The 27,329-nt window shown below is 36.4% G+C and overlaps 4 protein-coding genes across 4 annotated transcripts; 1 reads left to right on the forward strand and 3 right to left on the reverse strand.

Moving 5' to 3' along the window:
- Positions 1–3,886: 3,886 nt before the first annotated feature.
- On the forward strand, positions 3,887–6,814 carry LOC139885050 (TIP41-like protein). Its single transcript, XM_071869001.1, has 8 exons — positions 3,887–4,029; positions 4,258–4,443; positions 4,891–4,981; positions 5,262–5,375; positions 5,490–5,549; positions 5,651–5,692; positions 6,461–6,589; positions 6,695–6,814. The coding sequence occupies exons 1-8, from the start codon at positions 3,887–3,889 to the stop codon at positions 6,812–6,814; spliced, it is 885 nt and encodes a 294-aa protein (XP_071725102.1).
- A 1,147-nt stretch (positions 6,815–7,961) lies between these two features.
- Positions 7,962–8,552, reverse strand: LOC139885051 (zinc finger protein 7-like). Its single transcript, XM_071869002.1, has one exon. It carries the CDS (start codon positions 8,550–8,552, stop codon positions 7,962–7,964), a length of 591 nt encoding a protein of 196 aa, XP_071725103.1.
- Positions 8,553–18,435: 9,883 nt separating this feature from the next.
- On the reverse strand, positions 18,436–26,232 carry LOC139885052 (alpha-L-fucosidase 2-like). The gene is made up of 11 exons (XM_071869003.1): positions 25,998–26,232; positions 25,681–25,826; positions 24,208–25,070; positions 23,731–23,863; positions 23,205–23,363; positions 22,455–22,679; positions 22,274–22,375; positions 22,057–22,192; positions 21,760–21,955; positions 21,075–21,363; positions 18,436–18,522 (listed from the first exon to the last, which is right to left on the reverse strand). Exons 1-11 carry the CDS (start codon positions 26,230–26,232, stop codon positions 18,436–18,438), a joined length of 2,571 nt encoding a protein of 856 aa, XP_071725104.1.
- On the reverse strand, positions 19,581–20,474 carry LOC139885048 (uncharacterized). The gene is given in 3 exon segments (XM_071868999.1): positions 19,581–19,607; positions 19,609–19,723; positions 20,317–20,474. Coding segments are annotated over 3 exon segments (300 nt in total).
- Positions 26,233–27,329: the final 1,097 nt, after the last annotated feature.

Below are 27,329 nucleotides of genomic sequence, written 5' to 3' on the forward strand. Positions count from 1 at the left end.
TTATAGACTACACATATAACAAAAGAAAAAAAAACAAACCAAATATGAAGGTAGCATGTCAAGCAAAAAAATCCTAATAGCAAAGATGATATCATACCAGTGGGATCAACCGTAGACGCTCTTCTTCCACTCTGATATGGGTATAAAGTTGTCTCTGAACCTCAACTTTAACATCCGACGGATTACCAAAAGGATTCTCGACGAATGTAAGAGTGCCAATAAAAAAATAGATCTGATGATCCACTCACCAGCAAGTCCATAATCAATGTTAATAGGATCAACACACGAAAAAACTTAAACTCTCAGGTCGATACCGTCAACCTCCTCTACAACTTGGAAGTAAAGAATTGTTCCTGCCTTAATACAATGAGCTGCCAGAAAATACTAAATCCCCATATGGCTATTTTGGTACTCCTCCCTCCGTTGGTTGGAAAACGGTATAAACGACAAGATTGAGGGAAGTATTTCTTAAACATCCTACATGGATTGGGATCTTTCCAATTCTTAACAATGAGAGTGGTGACCTCCCTCCTTTGAATAAAAGCTAGCCATTCATTTGGCAAGGCTTGAAATTACAAAGAGATAATAAAAAAAATTTAAATTAACTATCCAATCCTTCATATAAGTAACAATTGAAATGACCATCATATTACATAATGTACACTTACTATTACATCAACCTCATTAATATCATACTCTGAAATTAACATCGAAACCACCCTACTTTTCTCTAGAATTGTAATCACCGACATTTTTGACTGAAAAGAGAATAATATGTGGAATGTGTGATTCATCGATTCACATAACATGATATACAAATATGTAAAATGATTGAATACATTAAAAGTAAATTACAAAAAAAAACCTTGGAGGGACCATATGGCCCCAGCCAAACACCATTGGCTCCGCCCCATCCAAACACCACGGGCTCCATATTCAACTAAAACTATCAATTGCATGTACTACCAATTCCAAAACAGAGTAAATCACAAAACTTCAAAATCTGTTAATTAAACCAACGATTAGAGAGATTTGTCAATTCCTTAAATAGCAACTTCAGCTACCAATTTCATGTACATTATCACTTAAATACCAACTACATCTACAACTACAACTATCAAAGTCGATCAGAGCGCATTCATCCACAACAAACCAGAAACTCAAAATAATAGAAAGTAGAATGAAAATTTTACTTTAAAATGAAGAAATTAGCGCGCACTAGTGAGAAACAAAACGACAAAAATGTGGAATGAAAATTGAGACTCTGAAATCCTAGAGAGTATTTGAGAGAGTGTGTAAAAGGGGAAATTAGGGTTACATGGATAATGAAGACGTGCAATACATTATCATTTTTGAGTGTTTCGATCAATAAGATAAGGCAAATCTGAAAAGTTAATAAATCTTGTTCATTATGGCCACTGTTTGCTAAGCGTGCCTAAAATCTATAGCCTATAGCCATGGTTATAAAGCCATGGACATATAATACACTCCACGTTTTAGAACAATCGTGGTGTATTTCGCAAACATTGCAAATCAATCACTTAAAAGAGTAGATAACAAACTATTTTGATTAATTACTTTATTTCTTATATATACTAAATCTTAAATTATATTACAATTTATATTACGATTATTTAAGTCATCAACGTCGTCATCTTCTTCATTCTCTTCATCTTCATCACTGACCGAATGATCATCATCCTCTTCCTCAGCAGACTTATAGTCATCGGTCGATGAAGGGTCATCGTTTCCTTCGTCATAAATATGATTGCATTCCGCTTCATCATTGCTATCATAACCATTAAGCTCATCGGACGTTTGTTCCTTCTCAATGCGGTTTTCTTTCCAACTATAGAGATCATTAAACCACTTTTCTTCTCTTGAATCATACCAATTCTCTGAGTCTTCTGAAGCATGGTATGAACCGTATAGTTCTTCATCAGGGTGCCAGGTAATTTTTTTCTTATTGGGACCCCAGTTTTTCTTGGTTTTCTTATTTATAATCGTTGATGCGTCGCAATTGGCCCTCTTCCTCTTTACGTTTCCATCCTTCTTTCCGTCATTAATACTATTGTTATCGGTTGGAGATTTCATGATCTCAGATGTATATGCTTTTGTAACATACAAAGTAGGAAAAAGTGAGTATTTATACAAATGTTATATAGTACATAAAGGAGGGAAGTCCAGGAGATTGTGCCTTGAATGAATGCATGTGAAGGGTTGTGTTTTTTATTGCTAATTTAACAGTCATCATCCTAGATAGGCAACATTTTGGTTTTCAAATGACATATAACGCTCTCCATGGTTGTTAAAGCATGGTGTATTATCCTTTCAGGAACGATATTTATTCATTGTCACAAAACTGTGGTGTAAAGTATCTAACGACACGATTTTTTATTCGTGGAGAAACAAAATACCACGATTAGAAAAACCATGGCCATAAATAACCTTCCGCCACGTTTTTAAGGCCGTGGAGATGAATGGCGTGACGGTAGCCCTATTTTCTACCGGCGATAAGTTTAAGATTTTGACAATGTTGAATTTAGTTTATTTATATGCTCGTGTGGTGATTCATTGCAATTTTTTTTGTTGTTCCTATTGTCTATAAGATTATAACTCCAAGTATATCCAAACTAAATATTATATATATATACATGTATATATATGTATATGTGTATTAATTTTTATGTATGGAAAATTTTATATATATTAGTATTATTTTTCTTGTATATCATGGATAATAAATCCATCCAATGGACACGGACCAACAACTAGTTATTATATTGAAAGTAGAAAGAATGTTAAAAGATGGCTTAGCTAATTTATTTTCCTAATTAATACTTCCTCGAGTAATAATCTCTTGACCTTTCAAATCTTGTAAAATTCGTAACTATTATCAAACATGATCATAAATAAGCTAGTTATCAAGGTAAATTATAAAACACCACAGAAGATTTAACAATGACAAAACAATGCCTGATAGATACATCAAGTAGGTAGAAGACTTCATGATATCTCCCCACTTCAAATGCAACCCTAATCATCACCTCTAGCTAAACGATTGAGAATACCACTTAAAAAGTGAAGGAGCACACCACACGAGCATATAACAACCACAAAACACGGCTGAGCTAAAAGCAAGCCAAAATTCTCTTTAACGCACGCACTAACGTCAAAGCAAACGTGACACCTAGCTAACGATCACCACACCTCCATTTATTATACCATATTTGAAAGTCTGAAGGAGATACAAGTAATTTTGTATCAGTATAGAAAAAGCGAGAGTTAGCTACTTTATACCAACAAATTGCTCAAGATGAAACGCATGTCCTCCCTGGCGTAGACTACGAGTCTCGAGCTAGTTCAGGAGCAGTCTACGTTCCGGAGCAATCTATAATTAGGGAGTCATTCATATGAACATGTATCTAATGAATATTATTAACTAGATAATGTACTGAATTTTAATTTCATATTCAATGTTTTATGCTCACCAGCCAATCAGAGCATGACTCAATAGTTAAAACATTTTCTTTATCAAAAAATCACGGGGTTCGACTTTTGAGAAAGCGAATTTTGGGTGGATAGATTTGTATTAAGAATATAACACAAAAAATGTTTCATGCTCCCCCAACTTGTCATTAATCTTGACACTCTTTTTCAGTTATCTAAACTATCAAATTCGTCATGCTGTTTATTTATCGTTGAAATGACCCGAAAAAGTTTATTCCAAAAGAGGCTTTAATTGATGGAGTATTAGAAAACTTTGGGCTTTAGCTTAAAACAAAAGGCCCATATTATCAATGAGCTAACAATCAAATCAAAGTGTAGTTTGAAAATTGCACCGTCGTCATCATATGTTAACGAATCCATTGAGACTGGAAAAAACATGGAGGTAATAGAGTTGGACGAGGAGGAGTTGAACTCATACGGCGGAAAACTTTTGTCCGACGGACGGCGAGGATTGTTTATTCATGGCTGGGAAATCGAGTCCCGTAGAGGATCCATTCTCAACTCCTCATCTGTCTTACAGTACTCTCTTCATCCCTCTTAATCAATTTTTTTGTTGTTTTAATTACATTGTTCATCAAGCATTTTCGGTTTGTTCAAAGCAAAGTGAATTAGGCAACTTAATGCTAGCTTAACTGAATTGGCTAATGTTAGTTTTTGTTGCTGTTGAGCTATTATTCTTGAATAATTTAAATCTGGATTGGATGGATTTGGAAATTTTATGGTTATGCGTGTTTGGCGTACTTGCAGGTGGGAGCAGAAGCTTAAAACGTCTCATTTACCTGAGATGGTTTTTGGAGAGAATTCCTTGATCCTAAAGCATGTGAGTAGTGGCGCTAAAATCCATTTCAATGCATTAGATGCACTAATTGGCTGGAAGCATAAATCCTTGCCACCAGTTGAGGTTCCTGCAGCTGCACAATGGAAATTCAGAAGGTATTCTGCGAGTCACACTCACCTCCTTGTTATTTTTTTTTAAACGACTGTAGAAGATGCAGTTTTTTCTGTTGGCTATTAGTATACTGCATCAAGCCAAGTATTTCATCATCCCTTTGTAAGAATCAAAGTTCAGCCCCTGTCCTGATTCATCAATCTACTTGATGCACAGTCCATTCAATATTTCTATATTTTGCTTCCTAAATGAGATATTTAGACCAGAACATAAGACAACGTGTTTTCTCTTATCTTCTTCTGATTGGTTTTATTTGCTGTTATTGTATCAGCAAATTCTATACTAACCTTGATTCGTGCATTGCCATCATCGATGGCATTCACATTTTTAGAGTCTCATAAGCCTTCATCAATTGGTTTGCTTAGATTTAGAAGTCCTTAACAATTCAAATATATTGCGTATTGGTCTCTGAATGTTTCTTGAAATTGCAGCAAACCCTTCCAGCAGGTGATCTTAGATTACGACTACACATTCACAACGCCTTATTCTGGCAGTGAAACAATTGAGATAGACACAGAGAAGGTTTGCACTTTGCACTCCCTTTTAATGCATAAATGACTTTAACTCTTCATTCTTTTTTCCTTTGGGTGTGGCTCTCTGATTAGTTTTTAGAGTAAGAGCACTACCAATTAGAGTGAGTATCTATGCAGTTTCCTTTTAGGTGGCAAAAACTTTTAGATTGTCTTCTATAAAGCCCATTTCCTCTATATCTTATTTCCTTGCAGTGAAGTTGTGTAACATATAGAATGTTACTCAAGATTGATCTTTCTTGTATTTATTGTCGGTGCTGATCTTCTGTCAGGGTACAAGCGGTAAACTCTCAGATGGTTCTTGCAACCTCATCTGGGAATATTGTAAGGAGCAGATTGATGTTGTTTCTTTGGCATCCAAAGAGCCTATTCTCTACTATGATGAGGTAGGTATCTTTGATTTTGTACTCCCACTAGTTTCTGCTGTTTTTTAATTCTCCAATGTCCAATCAGCATTTGCATGTAATGATACTATGAAAGTTGTCGTTTTCATTTTACAGGTAGTTCTATATGAAGACGAGTTGGCTGATAATGGAGTATCACTTTTGACTGTGAAAGTGGTAATCTTGAATTCTTAACCTTATTTGAATCATTTGTGCTTTACAAGCAAATACTGGAGTGGCTGAATGCTGATTGGATTCCTTTTTTTTAACTTTTGTAGAGAGTCATGCCAAGTTCTTGGTTTCTTCTGTTGCGGTTCTGGGTGAGTTTGTTTTCTAATTTACTTTATTGTTGGTCCACATCGCTGAACATTCCAGCCTATCTTTCCAACAACCCTACTTTCCTAGTAATTGTTTTGGCAGATGATTCTTTCTATCCATTTTATGATTTCCCCTAGATGGTCAGCTCTGTAAACACATCGAATATGTCACTTGTAAAGAACTCATTTCTAGATTCCTTAAATGAATTTTTCATCTATAAGATTGTCAAAAAGAGATTGCATTTGGTTAAGAAATGTAACTTTTATTTAGGATACTTGGGTAACCGAACTCAAACAGATATAAATATATATTATATATATATATATATCAATGGGCTGAACTGTACATTTGGTCCATCTTGTTTCACATTTTTACCCAAAAACCCTAAAGGATTACAAACCATTAGTCTGTCCCTAGGGTTAGTAACATATGTGCTGTTTATTTGGACCCTTAGGATTAACGCCATTAAATATTGATGCTGTGGTGCCAGTCATACTTAATTGACCAATCATACAATGCCTTGTGGCACAATTGAGACAAAAGATTGAAGTGGGTGATGGGTATGTAGTTATACTTTGGTCCCTGTGTTCTTTTACCACCTTCTTCATCATCTTTTCAAATACAGGCCGTAGAAGAAACATAATTTGAACATTAAAAACTTCATGCTTTTCAAAACCATTTTTCTTTCGTCATGGTTTCTGGTTCATATGTATCTGCCATTCTGCATGTTTCCAGACTTCATGTTCTTATAATAAGTCTAGAATCTGTAGCTTAGAGTCGATGGCGTGCTGATGAGGTTAAGGGACACTCGTATGCACTGTATTTTTAAAAGTAAGGAAAACCCCGTAATTCTTCGAGAATGTTGCTGGAGAGAAGCCTCATTCCAAGCTCTGAATGCTGTAAGTTAGACATCTTTTAGTAAATAGTTTCCACGTTGTTAATTTTTCCTTAGACTGGTGGTTGTTTCTCAATCAATCCATTGAGTTTCTGATTAAATGATGCAGAAAGGGTATCCGGCTGATTCTGCGGCATATAGTGATCCAAGCATCATAAGCCAGAAGCTTCCTGTTGTCATGCACAAGAGCCAAAAGCTTAAACTCCCATGTCCATCTATGAAGGCGTAAATTATCTCCATGCTAAATGATTCATAATTATGCCTCTATTGTATCATAAAGAATTTAGTTTCGATAAACAAATTTTCTTTCACACTAGTTACTTCATTCTTAGTGAGCTATTTTGTTGAATGATATCAAAGTTTCTGTTAATACAGTGATTTTGTAAGATGCTCTTATTTATCTTCCATAAGAACCTTTAAGTGCAAAGAGACTAGGTGTGAAAAGGAAATGACAACATATTTTTTGGAAGCATCATGTAGTTATCATATCAAAAGGGTTATGCTTATGCTGGATGTATGAATCAGAATCCCTTTTGTTTTATTTTTATTTTAACAGATTATGGTTCTAGATTTTTTGAAAGATTAAATGTGTTGTGATTCGAAGATTTTATCATTTCACCTACTTTATTGTGGCTGAGTTGACTAGTTTGCATTTATGAAAGAGCTTCACACAAATGAAACAGTTTTCCTGTTCCAGATCAGAAACCTAGCTGTTTTGCACCTCTTTTTTTTTTCTCCATCACCTTTAATCATTGACATCTTCCTCAGATCCTTGCACAGATTAGGTTTCATGGATGTACTGGTGTGGCTCGCAATATTTCCATTTAGATCATGATGCAGGTTTGTGGATACTTACTTTGTTTGTGGCATGCTGTTGAAATTTTCATATAGGTGCAGGCCATAACCTGCTACCATGTAATCAATTGAAAAGATCTCTTTTATTCTTTTCTCTCTGGGCAAAATTTGGAGGCTTCTACTGTTTGTATGCTTGCACACAGTTGTAGCGTGAATAATGGAGTGATTTAAGTGCATGATTGAAATTGAACAAATATGCTGCTTGAGGATAATATAAGACCTTTACATGATTGTTCATTTGTATGCTTGCACTAAAGCATTTAGGGGAAGAAAAACTGAAAACTAGGATTCATTACATACATTACAGGGTGCATGGTAATGCGAAATTCTTGGTGTTTCTTCTAGCTTTATTATGTAGCCATCATCCAGTGTTTCATCTTCAAAGGCACTGGCCTATTACCTAAGTTAGTTACTCTACTTGATAGAAATGAACAATTCAAGAGCTGATAGAATGGAAACATATTAGAATAGAAGGCGAGAAAATAATACTGTGGCCGTGGCTGTCCCTGGCGATCGACGGATCACAACCGAAGGTTCAAGTCCAAGAGCTTTTCCGACTGTGATGGCGGAGGCTCTGGTAGTTGTGGATCAAATCGAAAGCTGCCTGGCCACATCATATCCATTGCATCCTCTAGCATTAAGGGTGTCCATGCTATTCCGTATCCTGTATGAGCATTGTTAAATTTTGCAACTGTTGCGCTTCCATCTCTGCCAGCTGGCTTATGAAGGAGTGAATGGGCTTGAACGCCTAATGATCTCGCCATATGACCATTCATTGGGAAACCCATCATGGACATCATTTTCTGTGACTGGAATCTTCTGGCTGCACCTCTCTCCCGCTTGTGAGCATTCTGGTGGCCTCCCAATGCTTGTGAACTGTAAAACTTCCTCATGCAGAAGTTACACGAAAAGACCTTGGTTGCGCCACTAGGTCTTCCGAAATCAGTAACCGCTGCTGTGGAGGAGAGTGAATTGCCTCCTAGACTGAGGTTTAGCCACTCTCCTGGATTCTCTTTCTCAGATGCTTCTTTATCGGTATGATTTCTGATACCTATTTCCTCGTGTTGTTTGCTGTTTGTTATTTTAGTTTCACTTTCTCCCTGGAAGCTCATTTTTTGAGTGTACTAAAACTAAGAAGGGCTGTTAAAGCAAGTTGAATGGAAAGTGTGGGATGATTATGGCCAACTCTTTGGAGTGTTGGACTTTGAGAGAGTGACAGGTAATAAATGAAGATAGAAGTATGAACTTGATAACTAAGTAAGATAGGATGTTTTCTTTTTATTTATATATTTTCAATTCAGTGGCCCTACTTGGTGTTGCTTGGTGTTCCTGGGGGGATGCTGATGTCATCTTCTCTGTTTCACTTGTCAATCTCAGGATTCCCCACCTTAAATTTCTCCTTCTTTCTCCTCTCCTCTCCTCGAATCAAATCTACTTTTCATGGTTCTCTTTTTTTGAGTAACCAAAGAAACTCAAGTTTGAGTTTTGACATCTCACAAACGATTCCATCAATGGTCAAGGTCAATACCTCAAACTATTTGAACTGTCGGCAGCATCTGCTTCTTACTAGCCATTAAAGATGTAGGAATATAATCTAAATCAGCCATACCTAAGATAGTGTATTATGACTTGTATGTACTTATTGGACTTATCTTCACTTTCAACATGGAAGTCAATTTATCCTAACAGTTTTTTTCTTTGGTTCAACTTCGTTGATAGACGCTGATATTCCACAAATTTCATGTTAGACGTGTCCTAGTCTTAAGTTTTCGACACGTGTTCTGCTTTCAGCGCCTATATTGCTTGAGATTTCTTTTGATCCATATATCTTATAGTTTTCCATCCTAGTACAACTTTTCATTTGGTCCGGAGTTAGTAGTATTATTGATTGACAGATATTTTTGTCTTGAGGTAATAATTTATATCATCTGCTCCGTGGTGGTGGATAAAGTTACCGACAGATGTTGAATGAGAGAGTTTCTTTCATTGAGATAGGTATGGAATGTGACAAAGGTAGCACTTGTATAAATAGATGCATTTCCTGTTTATATATGTTTATAAGGAGTGAGTGAATGGTAAGCTTTCAACTAAGAATGATCTGGTGCATTTGTATTCTATTAGACTTTTGTTTCAATGTATTTGTTGGTAGGGACCCACAAAGCATTGCTAATAATGCTAGGAAAGATATGGTGGTATCTTTCCAATTTTTCAATATTCTTGCTTTAGAAACATGAGGATCTATGTGGGTTTCTTCATGTTGGAGCTTTGTGGCTTTCCTTTTGTGCATTTAGTGTGTATGTGCAGTACAAATGCATTTTGGAGCCACTTGTGCTTTGTCATTATCTTTCCTTTTTTTGTTGAAAGAACTTGCTAGAAGACATGTGATCAGCTTCCCATAAAGAAAAATATTTTCTCCCTGTCTCATCAGAAAGTATGCTTTTTATGATCTATCTTATTCTGCCTTTGTTACAGTTGCCAAAGTAGTGGACGAAGTGGAGGTCGAGATGCATTAACAACTCGTTCTCTGTACTCGAGAGTATAACTTGATAATGCATCCTCGTCTCCACTTCATATTCTCACCTCGCCAACTACCGTTTTCATCCCAGAACAGGAAAACTTTGTCTCTATTTTACTGCCTGAAAACGCTTGTGACACTGTTTCTAAACATGTCCTTCATTTTCATGAACTGTCTGTGTGTCAATGGTTTGAATCTGAAACCATCTTAATCATGTCTATATGAGAAAGCTTTGAAAGCCATTAAGGATTGGAAAATCCTCAGTTGGCTGTTGGACACTCGAGGGAGGTTTTTGTGACGTGACGAATGGAACCTCTATTTTGTGGATTTATTCCAATATAGCCATCATTCTTTATAGTTGACATAAAGCATGATTCTTATATGTTCGGCTGTTTATGGTAACCTTAAATAATGGAAACTATAGTGGAGTTGATATATTTTTACAAACGGCCAAGGGGGCAATTTAGATCCGATCCTACAGATCGGATAAAATTTCTAATCCGTTGCAGATCGGATTCGGATCGAAAAATTTACGGAGCGGATTGGTTACGGATGTAGAAAATTGTTATCCGAGAGATCCGATCCGATATATTATTTTATTAATATAAATATAAATATAACATAATTAATATTATTATTTAAACAATAAATGCAAAGCACAATACACATATTTCATTAAACAAAGTATATTTTTCAGTAAATTTATTTAATAATAAAGTAAAAAATAATTAAAAAAAGTCTTAAAAAACAAAAAAATGATCTTTATTGTCCAGCCTTGAAAAAGGTCAAAAGTATTCTATTTTTATAGTTAGAAATTGATTGTATGCACCTATATATCTAATATGAATGGCTCGCGATTCACTCAGTTTCGGGGACATAATCATTATGTAGGAGAGATGGCTGAGTGGTTGAATAGTCATCACTTTCAAGCACAAGTAATTGGACCTACATGCTTGTCGCCCACGAAATAGCCCTCCAAGACGCAATAACATATCCTTGACTATCACGAGCCACAAAACCAAAGCAATTTCTCAAAGAACTATAGGTAAATGATGCATCAAAAATCAACTTGATAATTCCAACGCTAGATTTTCTCCAATAATCTGGCATCCCTCGACAACAACATGACGTTGGACCAAAGTTCCTTACTCAAGGCATTTGTGTTCCAACATCCACCTACGGATGGCATGTTCACAATTTCACCAAATCCACCGACAGGTACGAAAAAATGTAGTAAAGCTTCTTCGGCAAGTAGCTCAAAAACATAATTCAACCAAGTTTAAAAATCAAGAGAATTAGACCCATGTAGGCCTGCTCAAGAGCCGGTTCCGGTTCAATGAACCAGAGGTTCAGGGTCATATTTTCAATGACCCAGCCAGGAACCGATTCTTAGGCGGTTTTGGACCGATTCTGGTTCGTGAAAAATTTGAACCGTATATGAACCATTCACATACGGTTCGTGTCCGATTTAGACTCGACTCAGTATCAGTTTAGGACCGGTTCAGGTTCAAACTTAATGCTTTAAGTAGAATTATCATTGTTGATTTACTAGTTGATCAGTGTCTCATGTAATATCTGTAGGTATTGGTTCAAGACATATATGAATATATCCAAGGAAAGTTGTTGTTGAGACAATGCTTTGTTCTATATAAGGAACAACAAGTGCCCTGATGGAATATTCCTTTTAGTATATGGAAAGTATATCATAGACTTAATTTTCTCATGAACTGATTGATTTATCTTAGAGTCATCCGAGTCAATAATACTTTATTTAAGGATTTTATATAATTATATTGAACCGACTTGATAAGTTTTAATGCCAATGATTTATCAATTAATTTTGAATTACCTATGAGCCTATTACGATATGATTATGGTTCATCTTAGATTTATAATTGCTGTACATATGCTTCTGTTCTTGTAGTAATAATTTTTTTTAATGTTCTTTTTTTCAAAAGTGACAATTATATCTAAAACTATGTTTTGACAGTAGTTCCTAATACCTATGTTCCTACAGAGAAATCTGACAGACTGGTCATTAAAAATTCTATCGAAAGTCGACAAATTAGTCTTGATCAATTAAGTGATTCGGCAATCCCAAGTTATGTCATGAGTTGCTTGATTTTATTGAAGAAAAATCTGAAAGAGATAGAAAAGGCTACTCGTGACTTCTAGTGGGGAGAACGAAAGAAGACCAGATGTGCAAACTGGGAAATGATTTTGTGGGCTAAACGAAACGGTGGACTCTGCTTGAGAGATATGAAAAATTTCACTTTAGCCATGTTAGCAAAATAAGGATGGAGGTTCTTCTTGTTCTTTCTTCAAAGCTAAGTTATGTGGCATCCGCCCTTTGTTTGGAGAAACATACTCGCATGCAGAGATACGTTGTGTAAGGGTGCTATTTGGAGTATTGGTAATGTGCGACTAATTCGCATAATCGAAGATCCTTGGTTGCCATCTTACTCTTTCTTGCAGGAAGAGACTTCCGATCTTAAATCCCGCGATATTCGAAAATCTTCAACTTCTATATTGGCAATCTGGTTGATGGGATGTCTCTCGGGTCCGATTGACTTTACGAGCGTCGCTGGTTTAAAGAAATTATGTGAGGTCCTATCCACACATTCCAGCATGACACTCTGGCTTGGAAAGGAACAAAGAACAATGATTTCAAAGTCTGTTGTGCTTATTATATTGCTTTGCAAAATACTCCTCCTCCTAGATTGGAATACCCCACTTACTGGAAGCTCATTTGGAATTTAAACTTCATGCCAAAAGTTTTCACATTCCTATGGAGATTAGATCACCAAAGAATTGCAACAAGAGACAACATGGGCCGATCTATTTGTTTTGAAAAGCATTGTCATGTATGTCTTCTTGCTCATGAAAGCATTATCACTTATTCCTCATACGTCCTTAGGTTGTGAAAGCATGCATTTTAATTTCCTAAATTTCATGTCCAAGAATGGTGTAATGAGGCCTTCTTTGAATGACACATTTGAATGCACGATTTGATTAACCCCGTTAAAGAGGATTTTGCTCAATCTTGTGCTTTGGTTGATTTGGAAAAATAGCAATAAGGCTTGGAATAAGTCTTCATGCTCGCTGCCCTTTTCGGCGATCTAAATAGTAAATTGCATGATGTTGGATTGGAACGCGATGAGGGCTCGAGAACAACCACTTTTTCCCCAAGGCACTTGGGTTGGAGCCCTCCACCGAACAATATTGTGAAAATTAATTGTGATGCCGTATATTTTTCGATTGTTAAACAAGTGGTCTCAGAGTCACTTAAAATGTTTATTATTTAGCATTCTCCTTCTACTATGTGTCAAGACTTTTAATTTGGACTTTTTTGTCTATTCAAATATATTATTGTTTCAAATGTAAGATATTTTTATCTTTCTTTAATTTTGATGATACGAGTAAAAGTGATACTTAAAAAGGGACGGAGATAATATATATGAAAGGAATAAAGTCCTCACAATTGAATTGATTTTCACTATTCATAAAACTTTATCACACCGCACACATAACACTATTCCTCCCCCTATTTATTTAATATTGTATATATATTAAACTAAAATCAATTTTTCCCAATACTTTTTTCAAAAATGCCGAAAGTCCTCTCACTTTATTTTGTAATAAGTGCGTCCAAACACCTTTGTTACAAATATCATGTCATTATCTCATTCCTTAAGAATAATCGAATGAAAGTCTTTTTAGATTTGTCCTAAAAAATAATTTTTCAACTTTAAATCCTGTAATTATAAATATTACAGGCGGACAATTTACAACATAGTTAATTAGGGATGAAAATAGATATATATATGAATGTAGATTTGGAGTTAAAATCAATTTTCTCCTATATTTTATGCAATATATACTAATTAGTCCTCGCATTTTTTTTTTTGAAAAAAGTGAGTACGGACATCTTCATGACACGTATATCATATTGTATTCTCTCTGCGAATTTATAAATTTAAAGTACCAAAACTATTGATTTAGTGGGAGAATCATGACATCGCTGTAAAATATAGAGCTGAATTTTTAAAAAAATGAATATCTTTTTATTTATATTGTTGCTCAATACTAATGTTTGGCATAGTGACCTAAATTAATGACTAATAAAAGCCACATATTATTATGTGGCATTGAGAATCATATATTGTGATTTTAACTGGGAACCATGATGACTAGTTAGTTTCCTGTTCAAAACCTTTATAGACCTAATAATCTCCAAAGTGGAAGCACTGGTAGGCTTGGCGCTTTGTGAGTTCGGAGTGAGAGTATAAGAAATTATCCATCTTCTTTCACATTCAGGTATTTTGGAGCCAATAATAATTATGTATGAAACCAACACACTCGATATTCCATTTCCTTGTAAAAAGTTTTCAACTACAAAATGTTGTCTGCATTGAATGACCTCTGAGTAATGTAATGGACTTGTAGTAAAAATAATAAATAAAAAAAGAAAAGATATCTTCTTTGGATGAGTTAATCAATGGATGTTGATCAACATGTTGCAACTTGTAAAGTGACCCCAACCAAAACTGGCATCGACTAGGATTGAATTTATGGATTCTCACTATTTAATTATAATTAAAGTCACAGAATTCGAATCAATCAAAAAGATCAGTTCGAATTGTATTCCTCATACTTGATCCATGCGAATTGAGTAAATAATTCTTCCTACATGCATGAAATGGGATGTTGGTATGGATAGAAACTTCATCCTTTAAACACTCTCATGGTTGAGCTTTGAGTTGTATATTATTCCATCCGTCAAAATATATGATGTTTTCATTAATGTGTCATTATGTAATTAAATAAGAATATTTTTATCAAAAAAATATATTTATTGGTTTATGCATGATGTTTTGTTCGATTTGGAAAAACTTAAACAATATTATTTTGACAAAAATATCTCATTATACTATACTAATTACACCATGATACATTAATTAAAACATCATTTTTAGACGGAAATCAAAGTAAATGAAGCAAACATAATATCATGAAAATTAATTCCTTGTGAATCAAACAATATTTGTGAAAAAAAATCTTGCAAAGTGGCCCCCAAAATGGACGTTAGTATGACTCGACTACTTCTAAGTTGATCTACTTGTTTGGATCTAAACTTTCAAATTATGCTAAAACAAGAAAAGAATAGGCGATGTTGGTCCCCCATGCACAAGCCAAATTAGGCTAAACATAAGGGTAGTACAGATATTTTCACCACAAATCTGCAGGGAGAATAAATACATATTGTAATATAAAGCTGAAAACTTCCAGATGTATACACAAAGGCTATATCATATGAAGTTGATCACTATTAGCTAAATGTGAAGTCATGTATGTACTAAATGTCTCAAACGTAATATAAATGCATTCTATAATTTGTGCAAATATTATGGACTTTTGTGTTTTAGCTTGTCTTATAAGGGTTAAATTAAGGAAAAATTCCGAACATTTTCCAAGAAAGAAGTAAATGATTATATCGCGTAGCTTAGGGCATCTTCATTGGAGTTGACGAGTTGAAAAACGTTGAGAAGTTGTGCGTCTTTTATGGATGCATGCAAAAAATAGGGCAACCAAAGAGAAACCAAAAGGTGATGATAGTCCTATGAATTCAGTTAAGCAATTTTCTTTATAAGGTCTTTTCGGGTATCTCACCGCCGACAACAGTGAGACTAATTCCTTGTTCCAACTGTCAACACACGAAGCGTTAGGAACTAGCCACAGAATTATTTCCATTAACAGAGGCTGGGGATCGAACCCCCGACCTCTGCCATATAATTACGGGTGTTATGTTAAGATGGTTTATTTTATAACTCTTCTTATGTTCATTAATTTTGTCATGGAACATTTATGTAAGGATAAAAAATGATGGAAAAAAATCCCCAAATTTGATGGGAAAATGCATCGGCTAGGCCTAAATAAAACCTGCCATGTTGGTTTTAATGGCTAAAATATACGAAATTTATTCTATATGGACATTTAATAGCACGTTCCTTCTATTAAGGATGAATTGCATGCTATATAAATAGATATTAGAGTTTGATATAGCTCTAGTTGATTTGTGATCTACACACATAAAAAATCTAATGTCTCCAAGCAAGATCGATAGGTATACATAAAACTATTTTGAAGACACGCTCATATCACGTATCGAAGCGAGCCTTGTTGGTCACATGCAGATCATAGACGCTTAAATCATCATTAAATCCCCATTAATCTTCGATTCCAATCAAGTTTCTGATCCACTTGCTTCTACTCCTCACTACTTCATTTCTTTTGACGAAACATTTAGTGCCAATCGTGGGATCACCACAGAAAATTGTAGTCTCTCTCTTCTAGATTGGTGAAATCGGAATCTATCTTTTTATTTGCATAAAATCATAGTTCGCACAAGATCCAAAGTTTTTATGGCTCGTGACAATATCGCCCCATAAGATCTGATCATTCAAGCCACCTGTCCCCGACCTACTAGAACCGCGCCAGATCCCAGCTTCTAGGGGTCATCCGGCCAATAGGGCTGGTCCTCGTGCTCTTGCACCTAGCCCCCAACTCCCCCCTCGCGCTACTCGTAGGGGAAAAAGAAAGGCTCAAGTTGTTCGTCCACATGCTGAGTCATGTTACCTCAGATTAACCTCTCAAGATCATTCTGAACAGTCATCTCCTCAAAGGGATGTCTGCAACCCCTTTCATACTGGATGGAACTTTGATCCTCCAGTCAAATTTATCCCACGTGGTTGGTCTGACACATCTCACCTGGTCAAGGATGATCCAATAGATCTCCTACACAATCTCAACAACAAACGCGAACAATCCATTCCACAGGGTGATCTCAGAGGTTCACTTTGTCACAAACGTGATCGGGCTCCCACGCGCCAGGCAGATCTACGAAATATGCTTCACAAACAGATTGTGCACGTATCCCAAGCATTCTTTGAAACCCTCAAAACTATAGTTTCTCTGATAGGGACTCTCATATTTTTCTGGCATGCGGCCAATCAACCCACCAGTCGAACCTGAGGGCCATCTTAAAACACAATTGGTGAAATCATGACGACACCGATTGCACATGGGTCGCTTAGTCAACTTTCACTCTTGCTTGACCAATAAGATCGAGCAAGATATTGTAGCTGAAGTCAAAAGATGACTAAGCTCGAGCATGGGGGATGCCTCCACCAACACACACTCCATTTAATTATAGCCCCCTACCAGCCCATACTAGTTATCTGGGTGACTATCCTTTTCCCAGCCAGACAGGTTACTGTTGCTCAACTAGCCGGGCCGACGACTTATTATTAGTCTGGCATTGTGCTGACATATCAAACTCTTAATCCTACTGCTTTCTAGCTCCGCCAGCGGCAACTAGTGGAGCCAAACTGCTAATTTCAGCTACCTCTAGTCTTCGATTTCATTCACTCATGTATGTTGCTCATCCAGCCGCGAACGACCAGATTGAGATAATCAACCGATCCCTTCTTGATAGTCGAAGCCTCAAAGCGTCAGAAAAGTAAAAAAAAAATAATGCACTGATGATGGATCGAAGCATTCACAAAAAGTGCAAAAAACTAAAAGCATTCATTCAAAAAACTTAATATAAAAGTTGTGCGAATAGAGAATGTATTTAAGCAAAAGATAAATGTGGATTACAAAGGACATCCTTAACAAACAAAAATTAGGGTTTCATACAACCCTCGTTGATCTCTGATCTACACGTAAAAAACAAAAATCTATTCTCTCTAAGCAAAAGTAATAGTACATATAACTATTCTGGCGGCATATTCCGATCAAGCATCGAGGGCAAGCTTGCAAATCGTAAACGCTTTAAATTGTTGTCGGATCCCCCTTAATTTCCGATTCCAATTAAGCTTTCGATCTAGTTACATGATCTCCACGTTACTCATTTTATTGGGCGAAACAAAAAAGATATAATTTGTTATCAATGACTAATTGTACGGTGATGTAACTTCTCGAATGGTTTCATTCTGATTATTGGAGAATGCTCTTTATTAAACAACTCATATTTATTTTATGAGCAACTACAGAATACAAAGAGAGCAAAAAAGAGCAACAAGTTAAACAACTCTGCACAAGCTAAGATTATTAGCTTTAGAACAAAAACCCACGTACACTTGTAAAAAGCATTTCGAGTAAAAGCAAGTCGTTGAAAAGCAATGTTGTAAGTGCTTCGAAAGGGCACTTCCAAGGCTCGAAATTGAGCATAATTTTGGCCACACTTATTATTAATTGGGTCATTTCCCTTTCCCACTAGAGAAGACCATCAAACTACTCACTTCCATTGTCAAGTCAAGTGAAAGTGAGTGGGACATACTGTGTAAAGCCTGAAAGCAACATCTCCTCGTGGTTTTCCCTCTTCTCTATTTGTGAACTGGCCAACTCGGTAAACTCAGCGAACCCATACATAACTAACTGAGTTGACTTGCGAGTTTGACAACCATAATTGATTTTAATTACTGGCTAAATGTCATGATCATTAACATAAACAAACTCACCTCACAAACTGAAACAACGTCAGCTTCAGAAAATATAGCATTAGACTGATAAGAAGAACGAAGAAAATCTGCCTATAATTACCAGAAGGAAACATTTCAAGAAAAGATTCTTGGGTGAAGCTTTTAAAATGACAATTTATTCTCACTTCACCCACATAAAAGATAAAAAAATCCTACTGAGATTTGCCTACTTTCCGACTGCTTCAACATGTTTTTGCAATTAGCTACGCTGATCCACACCTTATCAAGTACCTGCAGTGACAAACGGAAAGGACCAATTTTATCAGAGTTCTAGATATGTCTAAGGGCAATTCCATTTCACTATGTGAAATACCCTAACAAAACTCTCAAACCCAGAAATTAAGTATGAAACCTCGCATTCAGAAACGAATTGTATCGCATTCCTAGATTCTATGTGATTACCACGTGTCAAGGAATGCATCAAACATATGTATGCATCTGCTGCACACTTGCAGACATGAGGTTTAAAAATATACTCAGTAAGGTATGTGCAAGTTCCAAAATCCACAACTAATCAACATTGAATAACAATTGGAAGCACAAGAATTTCATTCTCCCCTACTTTCACGGAGGGCATTGTAAAGCATGTACGTATGAAACAAGTATAGCTGGCACATATACAGAAAGATCAGTTGATCACCGACAGATCATGGAGAGGTAGAATTTAAAGCAAATATGACTAGCAGAAAGTCCGAAAACAGGTAATAGTAATAAATGTACAAAGCATAATGCACATCTTCCCAAGGCCCAAATAGAGAAAACAATATAATCTAGACAAGGGAACTAAGAAAACAAAAACCTTCTATGGCAATGCAGAATCATGCTCTTGCCTTTTGCTGATTGAAAGTCCATGTGCATCACCCATCTTTTCCATTCCCTACCAAACCCAGTCCCATTTCCTTCTCATCAGCCAAATTAACAAAAAAAATGAATCAAACCCTACCTACGCTACTGTACACCTTAAATTGAATGCAAAGTTAACGTTAATCCAGAGCAACAATGAGCGAACACCATCAATTCAAGATCATTTAATTTTATCATTTCATGTGTCCTAGAAACAGTAATGACTCACAGATAGACTACTAGCGATCCTGACAAGTTCGGCAGAAGGGTACCATGAGACAGCTCAGGGCAAGCTCGTGCATTGACAGCCAGGTAAGATGAAAGGCAGGCTGCGCCACTTAGAGGCAATAATGATTGTGCACATCCCAACTCCCCCAAATTCCTGCATAGGAACACAATGTTGGTAAGGAGAATTACAAACTACAAGAAAAATTAAGTACCGAAAAGAAAGCTTTAATGTTTGGGACTGATGATGACAAACATCACAATGCCATGGTAAGCTGATTAAATTTTTTGAAAACAGGTGTCTACTGTTTTATAATCAAGAAGAAAAAGATGTTATTGCTTCAATGAGCATCATTAGAATCTCAAACAATAAATCATGTAGTGAAAGCATCGCAAAAGAAATAAAATTGTTTGAGATTTATTTTCCTATTCATAGAAAATGAGGAAAAATGAAGAGAAAGGAATTTAAAAAGTTTTAACATTATAATCCATCAATCAATTGAAATAACTTTAGCTGAACAAGCCCCACATCGACTACATAAAATCTTAACCAATTGGCCAGTTCCTTGTACAAAATACAAATATCTGAAATCCCTATGTCGCGACCATGGTGATATCAAATGAATAGCCAAATCACATTAAGCCTCAGTGTGTTCAATCCAAAATGTTTTATTCAACATAAAAAATCGATACAGAAAATAATAATTCTAATCCCAGATACATCTCCAAGCACGAGTTTTATGTAAGAACCTTGAAGGGCCAAAGGAGAAACGGCGGCGCGGGCTGGAGGTAGAAGGTGGCGGACGGAGGCGCGGGAGAACCTGGGGTCGCGCCGAGCGGAGGGTGGAGATCCTGGCGGTCGAAGCTAGCGAACGAGACGAAGACGATCCTGCACTGCGCCAAGCCATTTCTTTCTTTCTTTCTTTCTTCTCGATTGAGTAGGGTTTAGCTAGCAAAGGGTTTTTGCTGTCGATCAATACTCAATACTGTGCTTTTGGTACTGGTCAATATCAATTTCGGTCGAATTCGGTTCAATATCAAAGATTTTAGTGAATCATCTCTGAACCATTACAATTCTAGATCGATTTAGAATCAAATTCTTTTCGGTTCAAGTACTGTCGACTCTAATGCTTTACCATTTTTTTATTTTTTTATACTTTTTTACAAACTAACTCTGCCACGAATCGTATCGATGAACCTTTCAATAGAATAAATGGTTTATAACGAAATCCTCTAATACGCCTACTAAGGTAAAATCAAATATCTGATGATGATATAATTAATACAACAATTATATCATTTTAATCTATTAAAATTAGAAAATGCATTTGATTGTAATTTCTTAATTCTTTTTTGTGGTGTACTAGTAGTATACAAGAACAAATTTTGTTTTAATGATAGTATATACAAGAACAAATTTCATTTACAAGTTGAGTCCTAATAACACACTTCTCAAAAGACGTTTCAATTTCTTTTTCTCTCAATCTTGTTTATGCGAGGTGTTTTACATCAACACATTCCAATTGTCTATTATATGTGTAAATCCTTCCAGACAATATGTTGGCTGATATTGTAGTCCCTCTATAGTGCAAGTCTTTAACAGAATTTTGATCCTCCGACCAAAGACCAACTTCGAAAAGCTCCCCTTCTTCCCAACATATGTTGACTGTTATATTGCCACGTGTCTTCAACCCTTTCACGCAACCATTTCCCCATATATCCCGAGGAAGTGCCGGCAATAAGTACAAGTCCTTCATTGTGCTCTGGACAAGCATTTCTGCTATAGCAGCAGTAAATCTAACACCCAAAGTTTGAAAATTGTCAGAGCATTTGTGAAACATCTAAAGAAATTGCATGTTTAGTGAAACCAAAAGGGTCTAATTCAACAAACAAGTACAATCTTGTAGAGTTGTAGGTATTCTAAGAATTGCTGTTAAATTGAATGGTTAAGAGATTGAAATTCGAAGGACTTTGTCAATGAAACTTCATTTATAATGGCTTGCTATATTGTTTGCAGTTTTCTATCTCTTGTGCTACTACTAATTGGGAAAGGGAAAGACGTATACTGACCAAATTTCTAAATTGTATGATAAGTTGTCTCTTAAGCACTTAGTAACACAACTCTAACATTGAATTCAACTAGAAATAAAAAAGGAAACTCTTGTTTTGTAACACAAAAATAATACTTCTTACCCAAAGTTAGCATCAATCTGAAATGGAGGATGTGCAGCAAATAAGTTAGCGTACAATCCACCTTCAAAGGCCACTTCTTGATCTGGATCCACCAAAGTTATTAAATGTCTGACCATTCGATATGCATTCTCACAGTTCTGTAGACGTGCCCACAGACAAGTTTTCCATGTTGTTGACCATCCCGGACCATCTTCTCCTATTTAAAATAATAGTGGTAAATGTAATAGCTGAAAATCATGGTCTTGAAAATAGTCAACTTGAATCTTGTAAAATCAAATGACAGTGGAAAATGCAAACCTCGTTTCAGTATGGTACACTCTGCTGCTTTACAAAGATCAGGAGTTTCTTCCAGGGATACTGAGTGCCCTGGAAATAAACCAAATAGGTGGGAAAGATGTCGATGATGAACATCTGGATCCTTGAAATCTTCAGCCTATATGAAATTTAATCTCTTAAAACTAGAGGAATTACCAAGAGACTAAAGACTTTCATCCAAAGATATCAAGCTAGTTACCCATTCCATGATGGAACCATCTCTGGAAATTTTTGTTGGAGGAAGTCTGGGGTAAGCCTCATACACTTTCTGAACGAGAGCATCCTTAGTTTTGTCCAGGACCTGTCTCAAAAATATGCAGTGCAAATTTCACAAACGGACTTTGGGAAATAAGCATGTTTGAATGAGGTGGGACCCTCACCTTGGCAGCAGAAACAAGTGCAGAAAATACTTCTCGTATGATTGCAATGTCCATGGTTGATGAGTAACTTATAGAAGCAGTTTTACCGTCTGGAGCTGTAAATTCATGTTCTGGAGAAGTTGATGGGTTGGTTTCAAGATATGTGTGACATCCTTCAATCAACCAATCCAACAGAAATTTTGCACATCCTTCCATCAAAGGATACGCCTTATTTCTCAGGAAGTCCTACAACAACAACAAGCCTTGAATCAATTTCACCGAGTGACGTTGGCTAATGGTAATACTGAGAGGGTCAAGTGATTGGATGTTCCCCAATGCTCAATATACACCACCAAAAACAATTCTCCTACAGTTCTATTCACCTTACATAACTCCCTATTAGAATCAACAATGTGTCCACATTTCACTCATCAAGCTATCCGAGACATCAAGTAATCTAACCCATTCCTAATTACGCCAGCCAATGTAACCTCTCTGTATCTATTTCTAAGTAAATCCTAGTTGACAGAAATAAAGGAGTCATTCATATAATATGATATACAAGTTCGAATTTGTATTAATCCAAATTATCATGGATCAAGCTATCCACTGAATTCATCTATAACAAATGAAATTGGTTTAAGCGCAAACCATGTGAAACACTATTGCAAGCATCCATACCTGATTGAAATTTTATCCAATTCTCACTAATCCGACTTCAATTGAGAAATACAAGACAATAATTAAGGCATAACTCATATCACATCTTACTATGTCCAATGTATATTGGTAGTGCTCCCACAAATGTGTGCTAATCCATGCTCCACCCATCTGCCATATAGCCCACACAACCCCACCTCGATCGGCTGATGGCTTTGCCCATATGTCAGATTTGTTATGTACAACCCAACCACCTGCTTCATAGTTCACCTGTAACATTCTGCAAACAAATAAGCACATATGCTAACAAAAGATCAAAATAGTGACAAGTAAACTTCATTATCCTCAACTTGTATGGACATATGCGGGATGGTGTTTGAATTCCTGTAAAGCTTGCTAGATAATAAATCTATGAGGTGAACTATTTACCTTGATGCTAGCTCCTGATCTTATCAAGTCGATCTTTCTAACATATTTTAAGATAAAGCACCAACTACAGGGTACAGCCTCTAGGTTTCAGATATTGAGTCAGTTGAGAAGAGATTCTTCTTTTGAGCCTCAAGGTAAAGTAACATAGATATGCAGAACTCGCTCGGAGAAGCTTTCAGAAATAGCTACATGGGAAAGCAGTACTTACTTTTGCAGTTTTACTTCCATTGATTGACAGTGACGTGATGAAATCAAACAAGGGCTCTTGGCACTCACTGAGATTGCAAGGTAGGGAAGGCCAATAGTTCATCTCAAGATTGATGTTCAAGTGAGGAGCACTACTGAAAACAAAAATAAAGCATGGTGGTAAGAGTCACGATGATATCTTATAAATAGATACATTCATAGTGTCATGGATAAAGTGGTGCGGAAACAGCAAGAATTCACATCCCCACAGATTGGAATCTCTAACTGATGTAGGAAATGGATACAATAAAACTCATATATACAATAATTAAGTTAGGGGATACTTAAATCAGTTCTATCATGACTGTGATTAGAAGATGTGGAGATTTTCTAAACCGAATTATTATATTTTCGAAGAGCCATTTGGCTGCAACTCTAGTTTTCAAAGTTAAATCAATCCGCTACTCCTAAGGGATGCAGATACAGCAATTAGACATACTCCCACTTAGGTTGAAGATCCTTGTTCCATATTCCTTGCAAGTTGGCCACTTGAGTTCCTGGCCGTGAGCTAGAAATAAGCAAATAGCGACCAAACTGGAAGAGAAGAGCAACCAGAGACGGGTCTTCATCAACTTCAAAAGATTTCACCCTCTGTGCAGTTGAAACATTATTTTTTTCACTTCCTTCAAAAGACTCTTTTCGTATAATGCTCTTCGAGCTTTTTGAAAGCTGTAGGTAGACTCGATGAAAAAGATTCTGATAATCATCCAAATGACGTGCACAAATTTCAGAATATGACAAACTTCTTATTGACTTTATAGTTCCAAGAGACTCAGCAATAGGATCCTTTTTAGAATCCAAGGGGTTAGTAAATGGCCCATCAAATGAAGAGGAAGCAGCTAGGAATAAGATTGCCCAGTCTGTGCCTTGGACCTTCAATCTGTTACCATCCAAAACATGAATTACACCTCTGCCATCACTGATTTGTAAGTCAAGAACTGCAGAGAACCCAATTCCTTTTGGATTGTTATCTTTGTTCACTTTTGGAGGAACTCTTCTTCCCGGACAGCTTCCCTCCATTATAATCCGATTTGTCCCACTTACATGTGAATGATGTTCTAGCTTACTGTCTAGAGACACTACAAAGGATAGAGACCCAGGTTTGCTTCCAGATATCTTTGTTACAATTACTTGATCAGGATTGGAGGAAAAATATTCTCTAGTGAATTCAACATCACCCAAAGAATATTTCACTAGAGCTGTCGCAGTATCCAAGTCCAGCTCTCTGTAATATGTTTCTTTAGCAAATGCCAAATGAGATTGGTCAAATTCTATTTTGAGATCTCCAAGAAGTTGATAAACCTTCAGAAAAATAAACAAGCTTTAGGATGTCATTCCTAGAGAAGTTTCATTGCTCTGGAAAAACAGAATCGGCAATATTGACTGTAAACCAAGGCAAAGAACTATCAAATATGCACAAGTATGTGACCGCCCTCTATCTTAATGAAAGAGCTTAAGGACTAGATTTGGAACTTTCACTGTTCATAAAAAAGCTGATCTACAACTATAATAAAAGATCAAAAGAAAGCTGATCCAATTTTATTTCATGCACAATAATTAAATGGGAATGAGTTTTGTGATTGGCAAAACAAACAAAACATTATGTCACTTAACTTCATAACTTCCTAATGGGGGCATTTACGGGAGAATGATCTGATGGTATCTAAAAGTATGAAATCATAATTCTATTCTGTTTTCCTCATTCCGAACCATTAATCTAAACTTATATATCTAAACTGATATACATCTTGTAGACCAGCAAAAACAATCTTGAGATAAAAATCTATCAGGTCAATGTATTAATACTACAAAAAAAGTTAGCTACTTTTCGATCAACTCAAGGCCAAATAATATTAAATTACTCCATAATATACAAAATCATATAGCTTAAACGAAGTAATTAAAGACATACTTGTGCAGGTTTGTCAAACAACAAAGCTGCTGCCTCAGTAGCTTCAGAGTATTTTCCATCGTCGACGAGATGCCTGACCTCTGAAAGAGCCTTTGGAGCATCTTGGTCAGTGTAACAATCAGGAATTCCGGTCCAAAGCGTGTCCTCTACAAAAACCATCCAAGAATTACAGAGGTCTTTATACCAATCATCCAAAATTACAGAAAACCAATGTAAAATCGAAGTGTCTGCTAAATGCAGCATTCCGATTCAAACAATAAAATTAGATAAATAAAATAGTTTGAATTGGAAATACTGGAAAAAGATTTCAGGATCACCATTGAGCTGAATCAGCTCGCAATTGACGCCACCCCATATCATGGCTCCGAGCCGTCCGTTTCCGATAGGAATCGCATCTGTCCAATGCTCGGCGGGACCATCGAACGTGATTTTTAACGGCTGTGATTCTGAGCATTCAGCAGTAGTAGTTTCAGTACTTTTCATTAAGCTAGGAGTCCACAAGTCGTTCGGTGTGAGTGGCCGCAGCAGAACCCATCCTTCATCGGTTTCCATGATTAGATTAAGAAAGAAATTAAATCTGATTGGAGAGAATCAAAGCCAAACGTAAATTCATTATCCAAACGAAGAAGAAAGCGGTGACCGTTAAAACGACTGGCAACTGCCAACTGCCAAGTGGTGACCAAGTGATATGTGACAATTTACAAGTACTTAAATAGTTAAATATCGCATGTGAGTCTTTCGTAGGGATAATTGCTTTTTTCGTACCCGAAAATTAATTTAAATAACAAATCATTATTTTGCAAATTTTTTTTATGAATTTGTTAAATTTTGTTAAATTTTTAACAAAATTATAATTACCGTCAAAATCGCTGACGTGACATTAAAAATTTGTTAAGTTGATCTGTTATGGCCATGTAGATTTATACGTCACCTGATGAGTCAACGAATTCGTCACGTTAGCATCTTCAACCTTCCTCAAAAAAATTCCTTACTCCAGCCACCACCAATGGGGTCCGGGCCCTACTTTCGGTGGTGCCGCCGTCTGGCATCGTCGGATTTTGGCAAATTTTAAATAGACGGGCTTCTTTCGACGAGATGAACATCATGGTGGTGTCGGATTTTCCAAATTCAAAACCGTCTAGCATAGATCTAAGATTAAAGGTGCGGGAGCCGAAACTTTAAGCTTATCTCTACAACATACGGTTTTGAATTTGAAAATCCGACACCATGATGTTCACCTCGTCGAAAAGAGTTCATCTGTATAAAATTTGCCGGAATCCGACGGAGCTGCCGCTAAAAGTGGCGGTCGGTCCACCGTTGGTATGGATAGTGGTCGGATTCCAATAAATTTTATGTAGCCGGACTCATTTTGACGAGGTGAACACTACAGCGGTGTCGGATTTTCCAAATTCAAAACCGTCTGGTGTAGATCTAAGGTTAAAGGTGCATGAGTCGAAGCTTTAAGCTCGGATCTACGGGGAGACGGTTTTGAATTTGCGAAATCTGACACCACCATGATGTTCAACTCGTCAAAACAAATCTAGGTAAATAAAATTTTCCGGAATTAAACGACATCCAACGTCTCTTTCAAGCCGAACAAGAAGGACGCCAAGTTTGGATTTGTCTCGCTTTTCAACAAGGGAGATGCT

This window comes from Rutidosis leptorrhynchoides, unplaced genomic scaffold (assembly GCF_046630445.1).
Source record: "Rutidosis leptorrhynchoides isolate AG116_Rl617_1_P2 unplaced genomic scaffold, CSIRO_AGI_Rlap_v1 contig73, whole genome shotgun sequence".
In the NCBI taxonomy this organism is placed as follows: domain Eukaryota; kingdom Viridiplantae; phylum Streptophyta; class Magnoliopsida; order Asterales; family Asteraceae; genus Rutidosis; species Rutidosis leptorrhynchoides.